Source organism: Onychostoma macrolepis, chromosome 07, assembly GCF_012432095.1.
Source record: "Onychostoma macrolepis isolate SWU-2019 chromosome 07, ASM1243209v1, whole genome shotgun sequence".
Classification (NCBI taxonomy): domain Eukaryota; kingdom Metazoa; phylum Chordata; class Actinopteri; order Cypriniformes; family Cyprinidae; genus Onychostoma; species Onychostoma macrolepis.
The window spans coordinates 6,654,823-6,674,218 of NC_081161.1; the positions used below are offsets into that span (position 1 = coordinate 6,654,823).

Below are 19,396 nucleotides of genomic sequence, written 5' to 3' on the forward strand. Positions count from 1 at the left end.
AATAACTATATTGGCATCCACACCAAGGGCAAAAACATTTTGTTTATTAGAAGCAACCGCTGCAGTTGTGTCATGTGCCACTTTAAATGCTATACACTTTAAAGTCGGGATTGGATGCCAATGTTTTTTATCATTCATCAGCTGAAAAATAAAAGATTATGAATGTGATTCCAACAATACCGTTCCTCTGTGTCGTTATTGTTGTAGTTATATATTGGTGTGTGTAATTCACTATTGTCATAGAATTAGAGCTGTTATTAAAACTTTACAGTTATCGTCCTTGGTGTGAACAGGCCTTAAGTTAAGTTAGTGCTGAAGCAGACCATTCAAAGGTTCAAAATAAATTACATGCATACAACCTCAGATTCACTATTATCATATTAGTATGAAACTGATAAACTTCCAGATTATTAATAAATTCCGTCACAAGCAAGTTCTTTGTGACCCTCTGATTTTCTTGGTCTTTGTAATGATGTTGACACATTCAATACTCTACCAAGGACATCTAGCATTTACCAGTGTAAAACAGTACACTGTTCTGCTCCACAGACATGAAGTAAACATGACCAAATCAGTCACACATCAGCATTCAAAGCATAATAAGTGACTGATGAGACTTCTTTGAAGCACAGCTATATCCCAACTCTTTTATCCTCCATCCTATTTCCACTGTCCATATTTCTTTAATAGTGTTTATCTGAAATAACCATGGCCAGCTGCCTTAAGCCAAATCAGCCCAAAGAAGGAGAAGACGGAAAGGCCAAATGAATTCCATCCACACAGAGGTCAGAGAGACAGAAAGTGCATAGCAATGCAGTTTGGTCAGCAGGCAGGAGGAGATGGGATGCTAATAAGATCACAGAGAGATGGGGAGCTCGGGCCCCTGGGAAAGGTATAAAGGTGTTGTCTGCGCATTACAAAAAAGGACTAGCTGAAAAAATAATGATGCCTGCCTTAAGGTTTATTAATAATCAGAGGCAGGCTTTTTTGTCCAGAGGATTGTTATGGCGTGGAACCAGCACAAACCAAATCGGAGCAGATAGAGGAGGAAAAGAAAAGAAAGAGAGAGAGAGATAAAGCAAAAAACAGGAGTTGCTTTGATATGAGGCCTCTTCCTTCCAGTACTGCATAGGCGTTAGGCTCTGCCGATGTGGACTCTCATTATCTGCACTCTCCTTTTACTCTTAATGGAATAGTCAGATGGTAGGCTTCAGCGGCTCACGTTTGGCATGCTTTTCCTCCCAGACAATGCCCTTCCTCTTACAAAGGTGCACAGGAGTAGTACTTTGTAAGAGTACCTGAACAGGGCCTGCTCGTCCCCTGTGATAAAAGACCTGAAAGCTCTGTCTTGTTGCCCTCAGCCTAATTGGAAATTCATAGAATAGCTAATGAAATGAGAGACCTGGATGAAGCATGCAGTATTCGGTATCGCCTTTCAAGAAAGACCCGTGCTGCGTTGGCTTTATCATACTGCGGATACCTTAAGTGGATAAGGTCTCGGTTATGAAAGAGTAATGCGATTATAATGCAACAATGCGGAGTGCTGAATGCTGCAAGGAGAAGACAAATATGTTGTTAAGCCCTGTGGGTGTGTGAAAGCCAAACATTAGCAGTACCTCCACCTAACCAGATGCACATGCTTCACTTTGAAGCTCACTTTGTTAAGGTAACCTGATGTCTGAACTACTTTAAACTTCCTCTAGGAATGTGCTTGGGAAAGTTCCATCCTGCTCCAGCATAGCTGCTTGGAAGTTACTAGTAATCCTGAAGACTTTGATTACCTTGTTCAGGTGAAAGTGAAAGTGAAGTGACGTGTGGCGAAGTATGGTGACCCATACTCGGAATTTGTGCTCTGAATTTAATCCATCAAAGTGCACACACACACACCGTGAACACGCACCTGGAGCAGTGGGCAGCCATATTGCTGTGGTGCCCGGGGAGCAGTTGGGGGTTTGGTGCCTAACTCAAGGGTCTCACCTCGGTCGTGGTATTGAAGGTGGAAGAGAGCGCTGGTCATTCACTCCCCCCACCTAGAATCCCTGTCGGACCTGAGACTCGAACACGCAATCTTCGGGTTACAAGTCCAACTCTCTAACCATTAGGCAGTACCTCCACCATGATTGCTCCACAGCACAGTCTTCGACCCTGCTTCTGAGGACCCATTGTCCTGCAGAGTTTAGCTATAGCCCTAATGTAACACACCTGCACCAGCTAATCAAGATCTTCAGGTGAGCTGAAGCATGTTGTAAATAAACTTTGCAAGACAGTGATCTCCAAACTCGGTCCTGGAGGGCTGGTGTACTGCAGAGTTTAGCTCCAACTTGCCTCAACACACCTTCCTGGAAGTTTCTAGCATGCCTAGTAAGACCTTGATTAGCTGGTTGAGGTGTGTTTAATTAGAGTTGGAGCTAAACTCTGCAGGACGACGGCCCTCCAGGACCGAGTTTGGAGATCCCTGACCTAGACTCTACAGGAGCCTGGCCTTCCAGGAGCAGGATTGGACACTCCTGCTCAAAACATATCCTTTACTTACCCCTAATGATAGATGAAAAAGAATGCTGTAAGTCTCAAGCCATAGCCCAACTCTTAACCTCAATTCTAAATCTAAAACAAAAATCTAATTTCCGGTTTATAGTAAGGGCAGCCAACCCTGCTCCTGAAGGGTTACCTTCCTGCAAAGTTTAGCTCCATCCCTAATCAAAGACACTTCACCCAGCTAATCAAGGTCTTCAGGATTACTTGAAAATAACAGGCGGATGGGTTTGAGCAGTGCTAGAACTGTAGCCTGCATGAAGGTAGCCCTCCAGAAACAGGGTTGGCTATCCCTGGTTTAAGAATATTTTTCCAACAAGGACCAACAAGGACTGATCATACATGTTCACCAAGTCATATCTACTGAGGTCTCACATGAAAGAGGGCTCAGTGGTCGAGTCAAGCCATTTGAGTGCAGATATTATTCAGTTTGTCTATATCTAATACAGTTGGGAAGGTATCCGCTGTCATCTTAAATGTGCTTGCTTCAGATGAATGGCATGGCGAATCAGACTCGAGTGCTTTAGTAATTGGCCCATGTGGAAAACTTTGCTGGGAATGGTTTTAAACCAGGAAAGCACTGAAATGCATTCTGGGTGGTTATCGGTTAGCGATGCAGCATTAAAAGGTCGACCGTGCCTGATGCAAAATGGAGCCGGTGAGCGACTGTCCCAATTTTAGCAAATCCCTGCTGCCTGATTGTCTCCTGAAGTGGCCTTGTGCTGCTCACATTTATTAATGGTCCACTAGAGGATTTATTTGATTATTGCCTTTATTTCTTTTTCTGCATGTTTTTTTTTTACTCTGTCTGGCTATCATTTATAATTTCCCAAACTGCATCCATTGCATCAGCTTGATTTAGATGGATCTGATGGAGTCGAAGTGCTTTTTTCATGGTAAATAGCTCGTGTTTCAATGTCAAGGCATTAACGGTAAAATTGTGCCTGGTATATTTTCATTTGCTGACTATAACAGCCCCAGAACATAGTCATTGTGTCCTACCCCACCCCCACCACATATTCCCCTCTATATAGCTTTGATGTGTGCTATCAGTAAGCCACATCGCTAACACCCCTCTGCACCCCAAAACACTCCATGTCAGCACCTTTTGATGTAGCCTATGTGCACATCCAAATAGAATTTTTAACAAGCTGCCATTATCATTTTGATTTCTGCCTGAATGAAACGAGTGACCTCTGGCATTTGTGCGGAGAGCGAGGTGGAGGAGGCAATGCAGGCAGATACGACTCATTGACATTAAGCCCAATGTTGTGTGTGCCGTTTCTGAGATTGTAGCATACTGTCACAGGAGTGAAAAGAGATGACAGACTCTCAGATAAGGCCTCTGTCATTCTGTGTTTACTCAGTGGGTCTAAGCTGACACGTGAGCTGTTTCTGTCTCTGATTTACCCGTGGAAGAGAAAAAATATTTAATGTAGATGAGTTCATTTATAAATTGTTGGTCTTAGAAAAACACTCCTATCAACCAGTCAGAGGGTTTGGTTAGGGTTTAAGTTAAGAGTTAAGTTTTTAAGGGTTTAAGTTTAAGGTTTCAGGTTCAACAAAATATTTTGATCCTGAAAAGGTGTCACGTACGTCCCAGCATATGCTGGTTAGGTATGTTTTGAAGCATGGCAGCTGGTAATGAGCTGTTTTAAGCTGGCCATGTGCTGGTCCTAAACAACTAGCTCCTGCTCATGACAAGCTCATAACCAGCTTATAACCAACTCAGGACCAGTTTAAACCAGTTCACAAGGACCAGCTTAAACCAGCTCAAATCAGCTGCCATGCTTCAAAACATACCTAACCAGCATATGCTGGTTTTTTTCAACAGGGACCCAAGAACATACATGTAACATTAGATGAACTAACTTGAAAAATACATACTTTGGCCTTATTTTAGCTAGAGAGATAACTCTACCAACGTGTTTTATTGGTGATTTGACATGTTGTTGAAACATAAGCTTAGCAAACAGTTTTGAAGATGTTGGTGTTTCCACATTCAGAAAATGGCTGACGTTATCAAGATGGCCGCCAAGTGTAACCCTAATTCCAGAAAGGACTTTTTGTGCATGTAAGTAGTTTCTGTTTATATATTAACAAAAGTTTCTTGACAACAACAGCCAACAGTTAGGCATATTACTGTATCATTTTATTAATATCATATTTTACTCTATTAAAAAATAATAGGGAAATAAAGAAGTACAAGGCAAAATGACTTTAACACATCGTTTATCATAATCTCTGTGCATAAATTTCATGTTATAAATTACTACATGAATTAAAGGCTGAAGTATCATGTTGCGAACTCGTTCTGCTGAAACCTATTTGGCCAGACACAAAACTCTTTGTACCTTGTTGGAGGTGAGAAATATAGGACATAATGTAATTCTGTACAAAAAAAAAGCTATTTGTAACAGCAGATTAAAAAGAAATCCCATGGCCCTAGCCGGACAAAGTACTTCTCTTCTTTTCTTTTTTCTCTCTCCCTTCATTTTTTTCTTTCAGCTCCGCAGACGAAGTTGCAATTAGCATGCTAATGCCGACATCTGAACCTCAAAAGCTATAGAGTCAGTAGGAGGCTTTTCTGTGTGTCTGGAGATAACAAAGGACCTTTTACAAAAATTACTAGATGAAACACTGCCATGTATTCTGAAAGGCCTGATTTCTTCAAGATATGGATGCTTGGCTCTTTTTAATCTCCTTTCCTCAATATGCTATTGAGGTTGTGTGTGTTTATGGCTTGTTGTGGTTAATTAAGCTGCATACACTTTACCATTCTCCTTTGGGTAGAATTCAGTGGATCATCCAGGGTTTTATCATGCATTTTAGAGTCTGGAGTGGTTCATTTAGGAGTCCTACCTGGTTGTCTTTTTCAAAGAGTTGAAGGATCAAAGGATCTCCTAATGCAGAGGTGCTGGGCACCGGCTAAAACCTGTGGTTCAAAGATGGCTGGTCTTAGCGTCAGGTCAGAAATAATGAAGAGCACATAATAGCCCTATTAATGGGATCTTGGAGTCCAGACCCAAGTACTCACAAGAAACAAAGAAATGTGTGCAGTGCTACAATTGAGAAAGAAAATAGGCATTGTCCTTGATTACGCAGGCAAAGGGAAACAAATGGTGTGAAAGGTGGCCTGCTAGTATAAGGGGGCTTCTGTGATCAAAGCAGCTGGGGCCCAGTCTTTGCTGAGCCTTCCTGCTCTCGCTGTTACTTGGAAATTCTGGAAATACAAGCAGGGCTTTCCACTTCAATGCCCTGCAGTAGACCTTCAGTGCTGGGCAGATTGGAGAATGTCAATTGGAAGCCCTGCTGTCTATCTTACATTATACCACTGAGCATTGTCGTATATTTTCTGTGGTGCTTGCTGTTATTTAGTGCTCGAAAGTTCAGATCTCTTGCAGAGAAATTTTCTCAGGTTATCATTTGACCCTCATTTACTAATGTTCTTTTTTTTTTCTCAACAGCAATGAGACCAAAATGAGAACAAATTGAGACCTTTTGTTATGAATTGAATTGTGCTCAAATTTTCAAAGATTTCTGCAATCAAAAGATTTCAATATGATCTAGAACGGTAAAATTCTTCCAAATAAAGTGCACATTTTCTGAGATTTGAATTTTATGGTTCTGTATTCTTATACATTGCCAATAATTGTCTCAGTTGTTCTAGTTTTCAATTTTATTAAGGAATTTAAAGTGTAACATCTGAGACTTCTGGGAATGTTGGTGCTTCAGTGAAACGTCAACAAACATGAAATATCATATTGTTTAAAAGGATATTTCAGCTAAAAATTAAGATTCTGTCATCAATTACTCACACTTACAGTATGTTGACTCAAACCTGTATGACTTACATTTGTCTATAGATATTTATTAGAAAAAAATGTTATTGTGTTTTGTCCATACAGTGGTGTCAATATGTGAGCAAAACAGAAAAAAAGTAATATTCACTGAGTATGAAAATGTGAGCATGGTGATATATCATTATTTTGAAGTAGTAGCAATAGCACTTTGCTGTAAGCTACAGTGAAATTCACCAACATGTATGGTATTAATTTTCACTTCTCACTCATGTTTTAGTTAATATCTGTAACCTTCGCTTCACAATCTGCTGTGGATTTCATACTGCAGTCTAAACACAATTAAATCTTGATTAGATCATTCAACGGTTTACATAACAGCCCTTCTGTTTATTGCTCTCAAATGAGTTCTCTCGCTTAGCAACATCAGATGTTCAGTCTGATGGTAGACAGTGCCTGGAGAAATTGATTTCCTTACCCTTCTGTATCACAATCTGATTTATCGGGGCACATTTCAGATGTTCATTAAAACATCTTTATGTGTGTTATCTAAGATTTTCCTCACTGATGTGCCCACTTATGCTCTTTGTGATATGAAATAGGCCTCTTCAGTGCATAGACTCATTTTGCTCCAAGTCCTGATAGGACGACTTTGACCTTTTGGATTTTTTCTTTTGTAACAGGATACTTATAGTTCATGGTGTGATTGTTGCTTCCGAGATGAATCCTATTGTGCCTTCTCACTTCTGCTGCACGTCTCACAGTATCTCATATTGTGACCCAAAATTGCAGAGGCCAATTTAGTAGTGGAAAATGGATTCACACAATTCCTGGAGTTCACTTACAAGTACCACCATGACACACTCTACCTGCCAAGCTATTCTATATGACTGATATGTGATGCATCAAAGAATGGTGCCATATCTCTCATATTGATGAATTCACATTATATGTAGAATTGGTGTTAGTGTTCCTCGTCGACATAGTGTTAAGAATCAGAAAGATTAAATGGGTTTTTATATCTATCCTTCCTTTTGTCCATTTTTCTGTCATGTAGGCTACGCCACAAGTCAAAAGTTTAAAGTAATTAAGATTTTTGAATGTTTTTGAAGGAAATCTCTGATGCTCACTGAGGCTGCATTTATTTTATTAAAATGCAGTAAAAGCAATAATATTAATATTTTTTTTTTTTTACAAATTTAAATAACTGTTTTCTATTTGAATATATTTTAAAATATTTTTTATTCCTGTGATGCAAAGCTGAATTTTCAGCATCAGTACTCCAGTCTTCAGTGGAACATCATCCTTCAGAAATCAGTCAAATATGTTGATTTTGTGCTCAAGAATATAATACTTACCCTAATACCTTAATGCTACCTTTAAAAAATTTGGACAAGTATTCAGCAAGAATGCAGTGTAATTAAATGTATTAATAATAATTTTTTTATTTTATTTATTTGACTGTTTTTACCTGTATTTTCAATTTTGTACTTGGAGATGCAGGTTCAAATCTGGTCTGTGTCCCTGACATCCCCCCTCCATTTTCTTGTTATTTACTGTCTTACAAAGTAAATACATAAAAAGTGAAAAAAACAAAACAAAAAAACTTTGGGCTTCCACACAGTTGATGTTGTGGTGTGTAGTTTTATGACATCTGTCATGGTAAACACACAAAATCTGATTTAGATGGCATGACATTACCAGAGCTTTAGACATGTGTTTGGACATTTGTAGGTGATTTCTGCCCAACTTCTCATGTGCACATGCTTGTTAGGTTGAACATGTCACTGCTAAAACCCAGACCTCTTTTGTGTGATCTTACGGTGTCCGAGTGTTTGTTTTGACATTCTTAATATTTAATACCCTCACAAATAACCATGCAACTCAACACATAACAATCTTGGATAACAGTCTTTTGACATGGCAGTGGTCATGTGTTGTAGGTGGAGGAGCGAGAGGCTCTGATCCTGGAACTACAGGATGTCATCACTGAGCTACACCAGGAGATGTCTCTGAAAGAACAGCACGAGCTCCAGCAGCTTAAACAGCTCCTTCAGCTGGAGGCCAGAGTCAAAGAGCTTCAAGAGCAGGTATCAGAAACACTGCAGACTTTTTTAGACCCAGCTGGATGTGATTGTCTCGTATCTTAATCTCATGTACTCCATGTGAAATGTGCTTTCACAAGCATTCAAAAGTTTGGGATTGGTAAGATTTTTGAAAGAAGGCTGCATTTATTTGAATTAAAAATAAAATAAAATATTCTATTGTAATGTTTTAAAAATGTAATTTATTCCTTTGATGGCAAAACTGAATTTTCAGCAGAAAAAAATTCAGTCAAAATTGTCACATGATACTTCAAAACATTTTCTTCAGAAATTATTAACATGCTTATTTTGTGTTCAAGAAATATTTATTTTATTATCAAAATGGCTGATAATAATTTTGTATATATAACTTTTGAAGTTTTAATTTTATAAAATGGCAGTGAAAGCTATATGATATATATATAAAATCAAGAATTGAATTTTATTATACAGTGCTGCTTGAAAGTTTGTGAACCCTTTAGAATTTTCTATATTTCTGCATAAATATGACCCAAAACATCATCAGATTTTCATACAAGTCCTGAAGGTAAACAAAGAGAACCAAAAAATATTTTCTTTGTCATTTATTTAATGAGAAAAATGATCCAGTGTTACATACAGTATCTGTGCATTGCAAAAGTATGTGAATTTCTTGGATTAGCAATTAATTTAAAGGTGAATTAGAGTCCATCTGTGCAGAGGTGTTTTCAGTCAGTGCAATGATCTGTTTTATTCAAAGAACAGGGATCTATCAAAGTCTGTTCATGTTTGTGGAAGTGAATCATGTCACGAACAAAGGAGATTACTGAGGACCTCGGAAAAAGAGTTGATGTTGCTCATCAGGCTAGAAAAGGTTACAAAACCATCTCTAAAGAGTTTGGACTCCACAAATCCACAGTCAGACAGATTGTGTACAAATGGAGGAAATTCAAGACCACTGTTACCTTCCAGAGAAGTGGTCGACTAACAAAGATCACTCCAAATCAGAACGTGTAATAGTCTGCGAGGCTGCAAAAGTTCCCAGCGTAACTTCTAAGCAACTAAAGGCCTTTCTCACATTGGGTAATGTTAATGTTCATGAGCCCACCATCAGGAGAACACTGAACAACCATGGTGTGCATGGCAGAGCTGCAAGAAGAAAGCCACTGTTCTCCAAAAAGAAAATTGCTTGCTAAAGATCATGTGGACAAGCCAGAGAATCTTAAGAATCTTATCCCATCTGTGAAACAGCCTGCCATCATTGATGGAACAATGAATTCTGAATTATACCAGCAAATTCTAAAGGAAAACATCAGGACATCGGTTTAAGAACAGAGTTTCAAGAGAACGTGGGTCATGCAGCAAGACAACAACCCCAAGCACACAAGTCATTCTACCAAAGAATGGTTAAAGAAGAACAAAGTTAATGTTTCGGACCGGCTGAGTCAAAGTCCAGACCTTAATCCAATTAAAATGTTGTGGAAGGACCTAAGCAAGCAGTTCATAGGAGGAAACCCACCAACATCACAGAGTTTAAGTGGTTCTGCACAAAGGAATGGGCTAAAACTCCTACATCTTATTGTGCAGGACTGATCAGCTTTTACAAGAAACTTTACCTTCAGTTACTGCAGCAAAAGGGGGTCATGCCAGATACTGAAAGCAAAGACTCACATACTTTTGCGACGCACAGAAATGTAACACTGGATCATTTGTCTCAATAAATAAATGACAAAGAAAATATTTTTCTCTCACTTGTTTGATTCGGTTCTCTTTGTTTACTTTCAGTACTTATATGAAAATCTGATGATGTTTTGGGTCATATTTATGCAGAAATATGAACTATTGCTGGAACTACCTGTGACGGAAGGAATCTGCTGGAGCATTGAAAATGATGGACCGGCCCTCTCAAAGTCCGGACCTCATCCCCATCGAGCAAATTTGGAGCGAGTTGGAAAATAAACTGGACAGATCTATTGTATATTAAAAGTAAAGCCTTTGGCTTGAGTTGCGGAAGGCTTGGGATAACATTTACCGCTGAAGTTCTCAGGAAATATATTGACACTATAATTGCTGCAAAAGGTGGACACACCAAATATTAAAGTTAAAAGTGAATAAAAACAGTATGACTCACTTCATCTGATACTTGTTGTGCTCAATGTATCATGAACATTATGAAATGAAATCGTGTTTTGGAGGCCAAAAAATATCAATATTTTCAAATATGGTGTTTTAACAATTTTGGCCACCACTGTATTTGTGTGTATGTGTATGTAAATAATATGTGATCCCAAATATAAAAATTAGAATATGTATTTGAAATTGTCCGTCATCCTTGCACCTTTTTTTTTTTTAAACATCAACTTTTCTTAGCCCTATAAATGTTCTTTATATAGTCCTCTCCCCCTCCATGTTAGTGAGAGAGCAGCTAATTTAGTGTGCTGAGCATCTCATTGACTTTTTAGGAGCTTCAGTGTGAGAAGAGAATCGCTGCAAGGATGAAGCTGTAGAGCAAACCGTTCAATCAGCTCAATGTTCCCCTTCAGCCCAGATGACTGGATGAAGGATTGGCATGTCAGGTTTTGATTGAAGAAGTCTTTCACAGGCATAACAATTGTTAATACTACATCAGCCTGATGTAGCACTCCCAGTGATGCAATGTCCAAATAAACCCGAGGAGATGAGAATATTGAAGGGTTATTATGATACCACAGCAAAACATTTGTATATAAGAACATTGTTAGTGTTTGCATTTGTCTTGCATTCTGACTCAAGTTTAGCAGTATGGTTGTTGATTCACAATCTTTAAATTGCTCTCTGTTATTCCCGTGCCCTTTAGAGGTACATACTAAACAAACTCTGTTTCTCTTCTGTTCAGGTGCAAGGTTCAGAGGAGACTATAGCTCAGCTGAGACTAGAGCTGGCTGAGAAAGCAGAGAGCAGCAGCACCACGCTGAATGTCGTAAGTACCCTCAAAAGCGAGCGTTTGTTTACGAGTGTGTGTTCACACCTCACTTACTCTTAACCTCATGTCAGCATGGTTCTATAACAAACCAAAAAAAGTGTTAAATGGATATCTTAATGGTTTTTAATACTTTAAATACTAAATGTACTCAAGGCCATGTTTTAAACAATGCGAAGTAGAATGCCAAAAACACTGCTAATGATGGATAAACTGTAGTGGACAGTTTTAAGTAGCTTACTGCGTTAATATAAGTTAAATAAATTATTAATAATAATTGCAGTAAACAAATTTGACACCAAGCAATGTGGTTTGTTAGCCTGACTGTATGCTATTTAGAGAGTGTTGATGAAATCTGGTTTGTTCATTTAGAATTCGACAGATTTGAAGTTAATGGGACATGGGTGTATTACAACAGCTTCAAATGTGGTTCATCCACTGAGTATTTAAATCCAGAACAGAGACCTGTTTTATTATAGGATATAGTACATTAATTAACCCTGTAAAGCCTGACATTAAAAAAAGTCCGATATATATATATATATATATATATATATATATATATATATATATATATATATATATTTTTTTAAATGGAAGAGTTTATTGAACTTTTTATGATATGTGACCCTGGACCACAAAACCAGTCTTAAGTGTCAATTTTTCCAATTTTTTTATTTATACATAATACATATTAATTAAGCCTTCCATCGATGCATGGTCTGTAAGGATCGGACGAAATTTGGCCGAGATACAACTATTTGAAAATCTGGAATCTGAGGTGCATAAAATCAAAATATTGAGAAAATCGCCTTTAAAGTTGCCCAAATGAAGTTCTTAGCAATGCATATTACTAATCAAAAATTAAGTTTTGATACATTTATGGTAAGAAACTTACAAAATATCTTCATGGAACATAATCTTTACTTAATATCCTAATGATTTTTGGCATAAAAGAAAAATAGATAATTTTGACCCATACAATGTATTTTTGGCTATTTCTACAAATATACCCCAGCGACTTAAGACTGGTTTTGTGGTCCAGGGTCACATATAAGAAAATGTATATCTCGGCTCAAGGAGAAAAACACCTCAGTTTTATTCAGAGGCCCAAACTGAGCAAAAATATGCAATTTGTTGAAATTTCTGATATTTATAGGGCCAGAAGTAAAATACTGCTTACATAAAATGCGTATAAATATCAGTTGTCAATCTATATCTCCTAATACCTTAGTAAGAGGATATTTTAATACTTAGTTTTATGAAAACTACAGTATATGAAAAAAAGCTCTGTAGTTTTTTTATTGTGGGGGACAAAACATATAATTCAAAGCAGTATGATGATGATTGAGAGGTACAAATAAACATTCCACAAAAGCCCGATGTATCATATTTTGTACTCAACAAGATTTTTCTAAAAAATGGGTAGTAAACCTACAGTAAGTTGCTTCAGTCCAGTAAATGTTCATCTCAAAATATTACCAACAATTTAAAAGTTATTCTCATATATGCTTTATTAAAAAAAAAATCTGTAAAGATTTCACAAAAAAATGTATAGTGACATCAAAATATGATCCAGCAAACTTTGTTGGGTTAAAGTAAATTTACCACTGGTTTAACACGCTTTTAGCAAGAATAGCCATTAGGCCTATACAGTGAGTTACAAGATGATCAGTGTTCATTTATAGTATTAGTAATGTCACTGCATATTCAGTACAGTCTTGAGTTGATCTTTACTCTCATGTGAACTTATTGCGCAATCAAATAAAATACAATATTGGATTGGTCCATATGGGAGCTCTAGCTCTCAGAACTATTCATTACGATACAGAGACTGGAGCGGTTCGTCCGTCTTGGTCTCTAGTGCACAGATATGAAAACCCACATCCCCATTGAGTGATTGGAGGAGCAGCGAGAGTCTGTGTGTGTCGTGGAAGTTTCTGATGAGGCTAAAGCGGGAGCTGAATAGAGCCACTGTCCCTCCTCCGTCCCCCATCTGGGGGCTGCTGACATCTTCACGCATCTGGCTGAAAGCCCAGAGATACAGGGAGTCAGTTAACTCTATAATGAATTGTAATATTGTGCAATTTTAATCAGGCACTAGTTTGGTATAATTATCATATAATTTCTGGATAGGATTAGATGGCAATTAAATCCATGACTGAGAAATGGGAAAGAGGTCAGCTGTGGAGCGAATAGACAGACAGTGACGAAGTTCTTTTTGTTTTTGTCTAACATGAAAATTGTTCTAAGGAAATAAAGTGGTTTTTCTCAGTCGGTTATTGGATTTGGTATGGTTGGTTGCTGTGATTCAGGAGGTAATTATGCATGTCGTTTCATGTTATTAGGTGACGTCTGGAGATTTTTTTTCTCTCAGGTTGGTGACCCTCAAGTAAAATCAAATATCAAGGGTCTTAAGGTGGTTTGAGATGGTGTAGGTGATTGATTTGGCTGTTTAAAAGTCTGAGAGTGTCTCGTCCTGTTCATCGTGGAATAGAGTGGTTTCAGGATTTGTTGGCAGAGGTGAAATGTCACCCAGCATACGTTAAAGGAATTGTTTTGATAAGCTTGTCATCTGCAGTACTTATAAAATCTCATTCGCCCATGTGCTTATTCAAACTTGCTGCATTTAGACAATGATGCCAAAATCTGGTTCTTGAAACTAATTACTGCAACATTTGAATATATAAAAATGTGCTACAGCAGAGGAGGAGATTATTGGAAAATGAGTGAATGAAAATGTGCCTGATCAAGGAAAATCCTCTTTGTATTTATTTTGATTTCATGTAGTTTTGAAAATCTTTTATACCATTTTACATTTGCATTTAGCAGTCATTTAGCAGACTCTTTTATCCAAACAGACTTACAAATGAGGCTAATAGAAGTAATCAGACCAGCAAAATAACAATATTATGTGAGTGTTGTGACAAGTCTCGGTTAGTCTGACGCAGTACACGTAGCAATTTTGCTTTAATATAATAAATAAAATAAAATGAATAAATAAATACAAAGAAAACAAGTAGATAGAATAGAAAAATAATCGAGAATGCTAGTGATAGAGGGTCAATTTTTTAAATAAAGAAAAGGACAGTTGCATCATCCTGATATTTTTGTCTTTATGCCCTTTTCTTATTTGTTTTTTTAGGAAAATGCTCACCACACAAAAGGTGTATTTATGTATTTGTGTATTTACATTGTGCGAATGAATTGTTTTAAACGTATATGTAGATGAAATTAATTGATTTAGACAAAAAATAAATAAAAAATCACACTGTTGATTCAAATAACAGCTTAAATTTTAGTGATTTTTTTTAACAGCTTAAAAAATCGTATTGCTTAGGAAAACTTGAAATATAGCTCACGAGTTGAATAGGCTACTTCTATGGTGCTTAAATGCATTATAAATACAGGCTTCTTAAAAATAATTAGAATTTTTGAGTGAATTATTCCTGTATTTTGAGAAATTGCGGCAATATGTAAAGGAAGCGGTTTTATTCCTGTGGCGCCGATGGGCAAGGTAAGTAGAAGGGGAAGGTTATCTGTGTCAAATCGCTTGCTCTTACTGCCCACTCTTTGGGTATTTCCCAGCTGCCCCAGGGGCTGTCAGGATCCTTACCCTTGTCTTCTATCTCCCTACTTTGCTCTTCTCCTCTCTCCTCCCCATCATTCTTGCCCTCACTGTAGCGGAAACGCATTGCAAAGGAGAGCCAAAGTCACACAACATTAGTTTGGTAGTAGCAGCAGCAACAGAAAGCCATTACTCTTCCCTGACAGTATCAAAGAGAACAGTGGAGCCGGGGTGCGGACGGTCCCCCTCCCTCTCGCTTCCTCAGCTACACGCTGCTCGCAGGAAATTGCCTCATACTTCAGTGCGCAGGAGGTGACACGCTGGTGACAACCACGCATGTGTCACTTTCAGGGTCTGGGTGGGAGCAGCCCCTGAATTCTGAGACAAGTGCTGCCCAGGGAGTTGCATGAGGCCAGTGCCTTGGAGGGCTGCATCTGGCAGACCCGCGACTGATTTGCCGTCTTAGAAGTGCAGCGGTGTTTGGAGCCCTGATGCTGGATTCCATACAAAGGTCAATGCAGAGACTAAGAGTCAAGATCGGAGTGAAGTGCTCCTGGACTTGTTGTGCGACACCACTCTTTCGAAGGTGACGCCTAACAGGCGGTCTTGCTCTGAGCTACACACTCACCGGTGAAGAGCTGTTGTGCCTTTGACCCCGTCTTTTAAAGCACAGGGCCAAATTACATCTCGAGATAATAGAGCGCTGCAGTGATGACGTGTTTTTGTAGGCCTAGGCCAACACGGAAGTTAGCATCACCCTGGTTCCCTCGACAAAAACCCAATAGGATTGTGCCACTTGCTTTTGGATTATTGCATAAAATAAACTCTGTATGTAAACTCTGAAATGTATGATTCTTACATGTTTTGTTCAACATTATAATGTTCATTAAAATGAAATGAATTTGGAAGCCAAACGTATAAAGCTAAATGTATGCTATAACTGAACTACACTTAACGTCAACACCGTTAAGCTTTTATCAACTTTTATTTAAAAACATTTTCCCTGCAAGTTTAATTTAGAATAGTTTGCAGAGAGCTTTTAGAAACATAATGAGGCTGGGAAAGCAACTAGTGAGTAATTGAGTTTATTAGTGATGTATTTAAGTCATAGAATAAAGTGTGAAAATATCTTCAGATTGATAATATGAATAAATTAAGATTTTCTGGCATTTAACCAAAATATATTCAAAAGCCTATTGGCATCAGGACGATGGAACCAGATGTGCTAAAATGCTAACTAGTTTCCAGGTTTTTACCTACAAAAATATGTAGATCCTACAGTACAAGTTGTGTGGTAGACCCCTAAACGACCCTCAAATGCTTGCCGAAATATTCATGTCTGTTTTGTCTCTTTATACCAAAGAGGTCTATAAAAACTGGGAAACCAATGTCTCTTACAAGGAAAGTTGGTTTTATCTATGTCCGTATTTGCAGTGCCTCTGGGCAGCAATTCATAAAAAACTGCTGGCCAAAATTTGTTATAATCGTTCCATGTACGATTACAAAAAAATTATATTTCTGGTTGGTAAAGCCAATGCGTATGTGTAGTCCCTAGCTCATGACTGGAGGACTGTTTCAATGGGAAGAGGAGCAGTGAAATGACGACTTTAGTAATTGGTGTTTGGCTTTCTCATTTAAAAGGCGGGGCTTATTCCACACCATATTGTCCATTGCACATTCTTCCATTCATAGTAATATAAGTGAACAGTCTTGGTAAACTTAACACTTACATTCATCTCAACAGAAGTTGTTTGGCTCACATAGGACCCCTCTGAAGTGTACTATTTGAAATTTGCCATCTTTGCTCATTGGAACCACAGAACCTTTTGAGCCAATCATGTGAGCTGTTAATGCCATGTGACTAATCACTCTGGGGACTCTGGAAAATGAAGTCATGGCAATGCTAATTAGCTAATGACAACATGAAGTGCACAGTCTCAAACCATTCACTACTGACCATCATAAGCTGTTATGTGAAGGGTAGTAGACGCACCCTCATGCCATTCCAAACCTGCATGGCTTTCATTGTTCTGTGGAACACAAAAGAAGATATTTTGAAGAACGCTGAGAATTGTTTTCCATTGATTTCCATTGTATGGACAACAAACACTCAGACATTCTCAAAATGTTTTCCGCAGAAAAAAGAAAGTCATACAAAAGTCAAGTAAATGATGGCAGAATTTTCACTTTTGAGTGAACTATCCCTTTAAGAGCATAAATGAATTGGGCACTGATAAAACATCTACTACATGCCAAAGAAATATTTAGGTTTTTAGAACCAAAGTTACATGTAGTTACATCATCTACCAGCAGGGGTTAATAAGGCCATGCTAACCATGCTAACTCTGACCCTGTGCTTTTCATCGCTCTGGAAATTTGAATTTGTTAAAGGTTGATAGAGTTGCATCATATGCGGTTCTACTTGGTAGCTTTTGTCAAAGCAGAGCAGTCTGTGTTTTGTTGTCACATAAAGACAATTTTGGGGTTTTTCAAGGCTGTTCACAGTGTTGCTACCTCCCCCCCCCCCCCCACGCACACACATATCCCTCCATTAAGCTTCAGACTTCTGGAGGAGCAGGATGTTTATTGCTATTCTTCAGCAAGCCTTTGTTACAATTGTCTGCGTTGTCCGTCCTCTTCTCCTTGCACCCCCCCGTCCTTTAATTTGGTGCAGGGTTGGGGGGGATTGCGGCAGGGGCCGGTGCGGTGGCCGTGGCTGTGTGATTAGAGCGAGAGTGCTTCTCAGCAGGATTCTCTGTTTTATATTCATCAAAAGCGCTCGCTTTGATTTGCTCCTCCTTGACGTGTGGCGGCGCAGGCTGTCGCACCGCTGCTGAGGAAATCATGCGCTTACAATGTCCCAAACCCCTCCTCCTCCTCCTCCACCAATTCCCTTTCTTAGCCAGCTCCCTCACATCCCCCTCCCACCCAAAAGACTCCTCTGCCCAGCCCTCAGGCTGCCCTGCCATCTTATTAATTTCTCTATTATTACTAATATCACCTTTTTCCCTCAGATGGGCCGACTTTCTTCAAGGTCACTGTGAAAGATTTGCTGAGCTGAAACTTAAAATACTCCCCCGTTACACTCAAGCCCACATATATTGGCTTAAATTGAGATCTTTGGTGTTGTTCATTTCATGGTGAACGTGATGTTTTCTTGCCTTTCTTTGTCTATCTTTCAGTGATATTTAAGGAGAATTCACAAAATATGTATTTTGCTTCTTATATGCATATTCAGGCATTATTTATATTGTTAATATGAGCCTTGTGTTTTTTTTAAACGCATTGCTGTGTTTACATATTTTCAATCATATTCTTCAGCCATTCAGCATGTTTAATATACATTAGAAAGAGATTCAAAAGGTGAGAAATGGAAAAAAGATAAAAAAATTGTCACAAGCCGGAATCAATGTATGTATCAGACTCAGCTATGCTAACCACTTTGCCCTGGGTCCAACTGAATTTAGCGATTTATTCAAACTCCACAGTTTTGTGACATTTTGCTTTTCAGAGCAGTTTTTGGCATTTGCACTATTTTTATTGCCAGGGGACTGTTTGAGAGTAGACAGGAGCCACTTGGGAGAAAAGGGCAGAGTCGGACTAGAAAATGACCAGAGTCATATTCAAACACATGTCAGAACAAGTGCGTTACCAGACAAGTCTCATTTTCTGAGCAGTCATTCTGTAATAGGGCTGTAAATAAATTAATTGACTGAGTTAATTACATAGTATGTTGATTAATTCATCAAATTAATTGCAATTAATTAAATTGCTGATGAAGAAATGAAAAGAATTCAGAGATATTACATTCTCTGATGAGTAAGTATGATTAGACGTTAAGTAATTTAACAATATAATATAATCATAGTGAAAGGATCAAGCAGTATTTTTTTTTAATTAATTTTTATTTTATTTTATTTTTTGCTAGTAACTAGAGTTCACAGTAGCATAGTGAATGCATTGTAGAAATGTGAAGAACAGTCCTGTTTACTTACATTAATCTTTGCATTGATTCTGATTTGCATTAATGTAATTGTTAATTATGTTCACTTAACTTCTTTTCTAAAATTACATTTACATTTAGGCAATTAGCAGGTTCTTTTATCCAAAACAACTTACAAACGAGGACAACAGAAGCAATCAAAACCAACAAAAGAACAATAATAATGTAAGTGCTGTGACAAGTCTCGGTTAGCTTAAGGCAGTAGTCGTAGCAAGCTTATTATTTAAGTCGTAGCAAGCTTATTATTTAAGCTTATTAAAATAAAATGGGTAGATAGAATAGAAATAGAATATAGAGTGCTAGTGTTAGAGGGTCAAAAAAAAAAAAGAAAGAAACAAAGAAAGAAAGGTTTGCACCATCACACAGCATTACAACCCACATAAGAATAATATCCAGTCAATTTTTACAGAAAATCAAACTGTTCAGTCTGATTCTCTAATGCTTGTCTACGTTACACTATAAAGGTACAAA

The 19,396-nt window shown here is 38.1% G+C and overlaps 1 protein-coding gene across 15 annotated transcripts in view; it reads left to right on the forward strand.

Moving 5' to 3' along the window:
- The window catches only part of LOC131544022 (trichohyalin), a 218,260-nt gene that overhangs the window by 67,014 nt on the left and 131,850 nt on the right, over positions 1 to 19,396 (forward strand). For 14 of the 15 annotated variants that reach the window (XR_009272019.1, XR_009272018.1, XR_009272024.1 and 11 more), the window contains 2 exons: positions 8,276 to 8,422; positions 11,271 to 11,354. Coding sequence is in view for 2 of the 15 variants with exons in the window: in XM_058781940.1 (XP_058637923.1) it covers positions 8,276 to 8,422; positions 11,271 to 11,354 (231 nt within the window). In the remaining 13 variants the exon portion in view is untranslated. Of the gene's footprint in view, positions 1 to 4,538; positions 4,607 to 8,275; positions 8,423 to 11,270; positions 11,355 to 19,396 lie in introns of all 15 variants that reach the window. The other variant, XR_009272023.1, reaches the window with a different exon arrangement.